The sequence below is a fragment of the Arachis stenosperma genome, chromosome 5 (genome assembly GCF_014773155.1).
Source record: "Arachis stenosperma cultivar V10309 chromosome 5, arast.V10309.gnm1.PFL2, whole genome shotgun sequence".
Classification (NCBI taxonomy): domain Eukaryota; kingdom Viridiplantae; phylum Streptophyta; class Magnoliopsida; order Fabales; family Fabaceae; genus Arachis; species Arachis stenosperma.
Genome location: NC_080381.1, coordinates 4,493,172 through 4,501,536, shown reverse-complemented (window position 1 = coordinate 4,501,536; position 8,365 = coordinate 4,493,172). Strand labels below are relative to the sequence as shown.

The 8,365-nt window shown below is 31.4% G+C and overlaps 1 protein-coding gene across 1 annotated transcript; it reads right to left on the bottom strand.

Moving 5' to 3' along the window:
• Positions 1-619: 619 nt before the first annotated feature.
• On the bottom strand, positions 620-4,919 carry LOC130982014 (la-related protein 1B-like). Its single transcript, XM_057905830.1, has 6 exons — positions 4,250-4,919; positions 3,438-3,924; positions 3,204-3,366; positions 3,020-3,110; positions 1,775-1,846; positions 620-1,662 (listed from the first exon to the last, which is right to left on the bottom strand). Exons 1-6 carry the CDS (start codon positions 4,649-4,651, stop codon positions 1,360-1,362), a joined length of 1,518 nt encoding a protein of 505 aa, XP_057761813.1. The 5' UTR covers positions 4,652-4,919; the 3' UTR covers positions 620-1,359.
• Positions 4,920-8,365: the final 3,446 nt, after the last annotated feature.

The window sequence follows — 8,365 nt, the reverse complement described above, 5'->3', positions numbered from 1 at the left end:
ACTATTCTTTTAAAACATTATTTTTTTATAGGGGCAAGGAAAACAAAGAAATAGTGAGAGCAGATAAATCCAACTGCTCTATTTAGACTCAAAACAAAGTTTCTTTTTATAAAGAGCAAAATTAAATTGATAGCACTAAAATCTCAAACCAAAGTTCCTTTTTATGAGGAGAAAAAAATAAATTACAGACATAGAAACATGTTAAATTTATTTGGCAGGATTGGTGTCTGATCATAACAAAAAAAATAGAACCAAATATTCCTGAGATAAGTTCATTCATTTCAGTTTTACCAAATAAATAAAACTAAAAAATATAGCTATCAACTACTGCATGTAAGTAGATGAGAATGTAAATAAATAGTGACAACAGATGGAAATATCCGAGGTTAAAAACTTCCTGACTGATCCCATAACTCAATGTGAGTTTTAAACAACTTTAATTAGAATAAGAATTTGAATAAAACAAAATTGTTATTTTGTGTTTTGTTATTTTGTGCTATTTAATTAGTATAGCTATCTCGGATATTCTTGCAAAGTTTGATGGAGTAAAAGTACATCATATAAATTTCTATACAATCTAATATTTTGAGGGATGGCATATATAACTATAATTTTGACATCCAATATTTAGTATATCATCGTATAAAATTTCAGAAATAAGAGTAAAATAATATATCACAATCATAATAGCTAACAGCAATGATATGAAATCCTATTAGCAAAAACAAACACGGCCACATGGTTTCAGAAATTTAGATTCTTATCAACAAAGCAAAGCAGTTTCCAAAATTTAGAAATGTTTAAACAGGAAATTTGCGCAATCACATAAATATCAACTAATATTACTTTATAGCTGCACTGAGTAGCACATTTAGTCTTATTATGTCCCAAATTGCAGGTAGGCATCAAAGTGATCAAACATGTCAAGCATTCCATCAACTCACCGTACATCATAATGCTTCATTACCTGGTGGGACAATGACCCCAAAGATTTTAAAATGCAGCTGAGGGGGCAACAGGGGATGCGAAAACAAAATTTCCCCACACGGAAGCAAAACCATACCACCGGTAAGAGCAACATTGTGTCCCATAACAACAAGTAATCGCAGTAATCATGCTTACTACTAACTCCACCCAAAAGATGAACCAAAGAAGAGGGCAAAGAATCTGTGTTTTAGAGAAGTATTTACCATTCAGTCCTCTTTGTTGGTCTATAACTTCTTGTTTCTCAATCATCATGAGCTATGCTTTTGTGAATCCCACTATGCCATACCGAAAAACTGATACCATCTTTAGAACTTTGATTTTGATGTCCTGTTAAGAACTCGAAAAAAAAGTGCAAAAGCACATCTTACAACTCTAATTTCCTGCCGAAACAGGATGATCTGCTCCTTGAATTCCAGATTGACCAGTACTCTGGCTATTGGAAAACTGCAATGGATTATTAAATTCCCCAAGAGTATGCTCTGAAAGATCTGTGTGAGCATCTAGTTCTCTTGTACCATCATGGTTAGATGTCCTCAAAGTAAAATTTTGTACTCGTTCTGACAGCGAATCTTGATTCACAGTTCCCTGTATTGAAGAGTCTGCAGTGTTGGGAAATTGAACTGTAGGAGGTATGATCCATCTCTTCCAATCATTTCGCCTCCTTATTTTATCACCCTATGATATATAAACAAAAAGAAATCAATTTAAAAGAAGATAATTTTATAAAAATATAAACGAGTCAAAATTGCTAGATGCTACCTTCAATCAAATAAATACAAGAAAATACCTGCACTTCAACAACAGATGAGCTTCGAACAGCATCTAATATGACTTGTATATTGTCAGTCAAATGCATGACCTAACAGTCCACGGAAAGAAAGAAAAAATATATCATTTGATAACAAATAATGCCACTTATCCAAATAGAATTAATTAAAAAATGTTTACAATGATATTCAAAAACATGAGGTAAAACATAAGTATCAAAAGATTATTGAATTGTCCTACACTCTATTGTACTGAGGCCTAAAGGAGGCAGCAAAACGATGACAAATATTTGAGTCTCACTGGCTTTTGTTTTCATTCCCTAATTTCATTTGTTTTCATTCCCTAATTTCATTTTTAGGATTTACTTTTATCAAGATCTTAGGGAGAAAAAGTGAAAACAATAAAAATACTTGTTTTCATTTCATGTTATCAATTTTTCAATACAAATCTTGGAAATACAAAACAATGAAAATAACAACAAAAAGAATGAAAACAAAAACCAATTGAACCATTCCAATTCCATTTTACCAGTGTCATATCTTATATTGTAGACAATTCAATAAGATAGACCTCAGTATACAATAGAGTGTAGGACAATTTAATAATCATTGATATCAAATCTTAAAGCTAATTTTAGTCCACACTTTGATATATATCTATTCAGAACACCACTTATCTAGTCGTGAGATGATAGTAGTGGTAAATAATTATGATAGTAATATCCGTACAGAAAAGCTGGATTTTTTTTTTGGTGACTAGAAAAGCTGGATTTTAATCCAAAAGAACTGACGGCAAAAAGTTTATCAAAATCAGAAAATTAGCTTCTTATTCAAAGATAAAGCTTTTACTATTCTAGTAATAAGCCACCTGAAAAAAAAAAAAAAATCCTCTTTTTCCTTTTCTTGCTCTGCAATTGTATAGGATAACTTTTATCCCAATTTATATTATCATTCTCTTCATCTTAATGAAATTTTCTTTATATATATGCGTGTGTGGGTGAGCAAGCGTGCGCTAAGATGATTTGTCATTCCATGAGTGTAGCCAAAGGAGGAATAACTTTCTTCTGATAAAAGGAAAGAGGAATGAAATTATAATTTCATCAAAATAAGATTGCTACTTTTTAAATAGGTCCTGAATTAAAAATAAAATAAATTAAAAACATATATATATATATATATATATATATATATATATATATATAAAAGAAAAGGAATTCTTCTCACATATGAATAAACCAAGCACACATATACCCTAAACAACTTACTTTGTTGAAGCCTGCTATTAATCTTATAGGAACCCAGCCCTGGTCATCCATGTTCTGCCGCAAGAATGTATCCTTAATCAAATTCTCATTACTGCAATAGACAAGTAGTGGCATGTCTACACTCAACTTTCTAAACCGGTTAAAGAAAGAAGAATTTACTAACAGACCACATTGAAAGCAGTACCTAAAATAGTAATTAATCTGAGTGACTATCCTAGTATGCAACTGAGGGTCTGGACCTGTGTAGAACAATGTCTGAGGAGGCATTGGAGGACCATAATGAACCCCTCTTAGTAAATTTGGATGTGAAGGTGGTTGTTGGAGATATACTATTGGAGGAACTACATCTGAAAACGAATACAGTCATCACAGAATATGCATATCCTGAAAGAAATCATCTCTAATACAGCGTACTTACCATGGAAACCAATAGGACCACCAAATGCCCTAACTGGTGCTGTGTGAATAAATTGAGGAGCATTAGGAGGTGGAGGTGGAGGTCTTGGAAATCTAGGACCAACTCGTGGTGGCATATGGGGGTCTCTACCATTGAAATTCCGTTGAGTATTCCAGTCCTGATCACGTCTGTTCCCATAATTATGATGGTGAGACCCATCTCCACGCTGATGTGAACCACTGTTACGATTTCTAAATGAATTACGCTGCTGTGGACGATCATTAGACACAAATGCACTTCTTTGTGCATGTTCGATTGGAGGTTGATAATGGGACCCAGTTGTTGCTGTCAAAGCTTGGGAAGCAGGCGGCTGTGGGTGACCACCATTAGAAAACACATTTGGACTGTTATGTTTGAATGGCTTCTGACGATTTGGAGATGGCACCATATGGTTTGCACTTGCATTATCATTCACTTGTCTTTGTGAAGAGGAAGAGCTTCCCATACCCTATATTTGCACTTAAAACAATGGCATTGTCTATTTGCATACAAATAAACCAGAAAAACAAATATACAACAACAACATATGTGCCACTAAAGCAAACGATCACACACGGCAAAATCAAAATCCAATTTTCCTACATTTTCTAAGACACAATAACATAACAGCAGAAACATGCAATTTGGTCGATTGAAACCTAATAAAAACTTGCATTTTCTAGATCACGAATCAGAAAACCATAGAGAACACAAGTAAACATCAGCTCAGCTAACTTAAAATTTTAATAAACAACACTCACTAAGTGATAGAATAAACAAAATCTCAACCGAACCTGCGATTGAAGAACAGAGGATGATGATCCATCCAACAAACCCTTTGATGATGATTCTGATTTAATAGCAACCCTGGTAGACTCGGAAAGTGCAGGCCAAGAGACCGCGTCCATTACCAGCTTAACTTCCGAAGCTCCGCCATTGGATGATGGCTTGTTCCAGGCAGGCTTCTTCGCAGCTCGGCCCTTGTTCCCACCGTTTTTGGAGCTTTCAGCGGTGGAGCAGGAATCTTCTACCGACAGAGAAGTTGACACGGCGGTGGAACCGGAAGGGAGCGAAGATTCAACGGCCACCGCCGATTCCATCGCAGAAGATGGAGCTGCCAGTACAGACTCGGACTCGCCACCGCGGACAACCTGATTCCACGGTGAGACAGCTGAGTGGTTACCAGCCATGGCCATGGTGTGGTGTTTAGGGTTAATATTAACCTCTAATCTCACAGCGTTTGCTAGTGGAAGGAGATTGATGATCAAAGCAAAAGGAAGAAGGAGATTATTGATTTGCACGCAAAGTGGCTTCTAGGGTTTCAACAAAATTGAGAAACCAAAATGCAGCAAATTTAGGGTTCCAAAATTTTGAGCGATCTGATCGCAGTGAAGAGAGGAGCTTTTGGTTTGTTGTGTTATGTTGAAAGAGAGAAGAAAATGCGTTTCGAAGAAAGTTTCGTAGAACGCTTCGGGTGCCAGGTTTTGTTCCTCTGTGTGAGAGTGTCACACATGAGTTTACGTAAATGCCCCTGCATTTGTTCCTGTTTCCTTTCTATTTGGACTTTTCTTTAGTTATTCACGTCAAGAAAATACGCCCAGTTCCCATAACTATTGCGGCTGTTTTGTGTTTTGGGGTTTTCTTTTTTTGTTATTACTCTAAAAAAAATTAACTTACTTTAAAAATATATGATAAGATTATTATTAATAAGAACTATTAAATATTTTTTAAAATTTTAAAAAGAATTAGCTACCATATTTTTTTAGATACATATAAAAATTACTAATTAAACAATTTTTACTGAAAAAATAAAATATAGTTTTCAATAATCAATATACTTAGTTTATATTTTTTTTAAAAATTAAAATTTATAATAATAATAATTTTAGAATATTAGTTAAACGTATGACTAAAATTGCCTTAAACAATACTCCATTTAAAATCTTGTGTCTTTGTCCCGGACAGCTTGCTTATTAACTTAATTGTTGCATTAAAATATTGTGTCTCCACTAAAATCGTTTTATTATTAAGGGTGTGTTTATTTTGATGTTTAGAAAGAGAAAAACATATTTAAATATTTTAAAAGTTTTAATTTTTGGTTTAATTATTTTTTATTTTTGTAAATATAGAAGTAATTTTACAGTAAAAAACACATTTATAGAAATTAATAATTTTTAATTTTTGTATTTTATTAATTGATATTCAATCATTAATTATAACCATTTATTTTCTTTCTATCAAGTACCAATCTTACTTTCTATATATGTTATTGTTTTCTTTATAAAATTTTATTATTTCTCTTTATATTAGTCATCTTTTTTTATTGTTTTTTTTTTATTTTTTAATTTGATATTATATATTTTTATAATTGTGGTTCTTGTGTATTATGTTTATTATTTTTTTTTTATAATATAATTTATTGATCTTATTAAATAAAATAAATTAAATAAAAAAATTAACCATAAATAATAATAATAATAATAATAATAATAATAAAAATTATAGTATACTAAAAAAAGTACTAAGAATACTAAAAAATACTATATAAAAAATATACCAGAAAAAATATCCAAAAATTAAACATGCATAAAAAAAATTAATATTATAATTTATTATCATGTCTTTTTTAGTAATTATCTATTTAAGAGTGCTTTTAAGTTTTAACTAATATTATCCAAACAATATTTATTTTATCAAAATTAATTTCAGTATAGAGTTGCCAAATATAAATTATGTTGATACAAATTTATTTCTCCTCAAAATCAATTTTATAAAATCATTTTCATTCAAACTTCAGTGACAAATCCCAATTCAAACACACACTAACTTAATTGTTACAACTAATACCATTAATTTCGAGTTTCTTGTTGTTATTTCTTCCATGTGATAAATGTGCTTGCATTTTCATTTGCAGAAAGAAAAACAAAAAGTTAAATATTAACGTAATCTCCAAACTTACAACAGAACTTTAATTTTGTCTTTCGCTTTGTAATAATTTAATAACAGTCATCCGTGAAATATTTTTCAACGAATATTCAATAATGGAATGATAAGTATATGGGAAAAGTGTAAACAATCAAAACTTGCCCAAAAGTACTTAGTAAAAAACCAATCCATATACTGAGAAATATACCTAGTAACCTTCCTAAAACAATCTTTCCAATTCACAAAGCTTGAAGTACCTTAATTCTAGTAGTTCTGAATACTCTAATCGAAACTGATAATACATACATTTTTATCACTACCACCATCAAATTTAACATATTTTTTATCAACCATTTGACAAGTATGTAACATATTTTTAACCAAAATTTTTTGGAAACCTCACTCTCTTTCCTAACCAATTTGAGAAATTCTCTAAAGACAAGCTTGTACCCTATTTTCGGAATCTTTTAAAACCAATAAAACCCTGTTAATCTAACTTTTTTATTATTATCTCCTAAAGACTTAGGCTGGGTTTGGTAAAGCTTTTTCAGGAGGTGCTTGTGCTCACGTCATTTTGCGTTTGGTAAATTATAAAGCTCAAGTGCTTGTGCTTGCGGCTTTTAAAAGTTAGGGGTGCTTTTGAAAGCACATAGGAGGGAGCTTTTCAAAACTGGCTTATGCTTACCAAATTTTTTTCATTTTCCCGCACATATTTTCCGCTATTATATTGCCATTAAAATCTTCATATATTTCTAACTTCTCTTCCTAACCTTCATAAAATCTAACACAATCTTCATATATTTTTTATTTTTCAACCTAATCTTCACAAATTTCTACACAAATACATCTCTATCACATATTAGGTATGAACTTCTATCTATTTATATTATTTTTTTTGCGTTAATTTTGTATTTTGTCAGTAGATCTAATATCTTTGTTTGTTTTTTTCTGTTCTTTGAAACGGGAAGAGGTTGATGAAAACCAATCATAAAATTTTTTTTGCATGAGCATTAGTCCAAATTATAATAACAACATGTATATACCTATGTAAATATAGATATATAATCATAAGAGTAGTTTATTTGAGATATGTGTCCCATTTTTTATGATCTGTAAAGGTGAGCCAATATACATAGGTGGGTAATGGACGTACCCAGTACTAACATTGGATTACATACAAATTTTATGATACTTATATAAAATTTTAAAGTTAAAAAATAGAAGAATTTATTTATTATATTTATGTTTATTATGAATTTTTTATTTTAACATTATTTTATTTTAAAATATTATATAAAATTTTAAAGAATTTGAAAAAAAAATTATTTTTTTGTTATAAACATGTTTATTATAATTTTTTCAACTTTTAAAAGCTGTTTTACCAAACACAATTATGGTGCTTGTACTTATTAAAAGTCATTTTTAATTTGATTTTACCAAACATAAGTGCTGCAGCTTTTAAAAAGCTGTCTTTTAAAAGACAGCTTTCATAAGCTACTTTTAAAAAGCAAAAGCTTTATCAAACTAAGCCTTAATAAGAAGAACCATTATCCTCGTCTAAATTCGCATCATCGAAGAGGGATAAATTGGACAAAAGATTAGAAAAAAAAATAGTAGAATTTCGCTCATTTGCAATCCTCGAACATTATCTTAATAAAGTAGATGATGGTCCACTTGTTGTTGACACTGTCCGGGCCGATCTTGGAGGAGAACTTGACAAAGAAGTCAGCAAAGGAGAGAGTAAGAGAAAAGCTTCCGTGGGAGACAAGGCGTCGCTTGCTTGACGTAGTCAGCGATGATAACGATACGAGGAGCAATTGAAGGGGTAAAGCAATTGCAGAAAATGCGTTGGACATAACAGAGGATGTTGATGAAGCGAGGGGAGTTGAGCTTGGGTTTGGAGTTGGTGGTGGTGGAGCCATCATCATTGGAGGAGGAGAGAGGAGGCGTATACGAGTTTTTGTACCAGATATGAAATGTTCAGT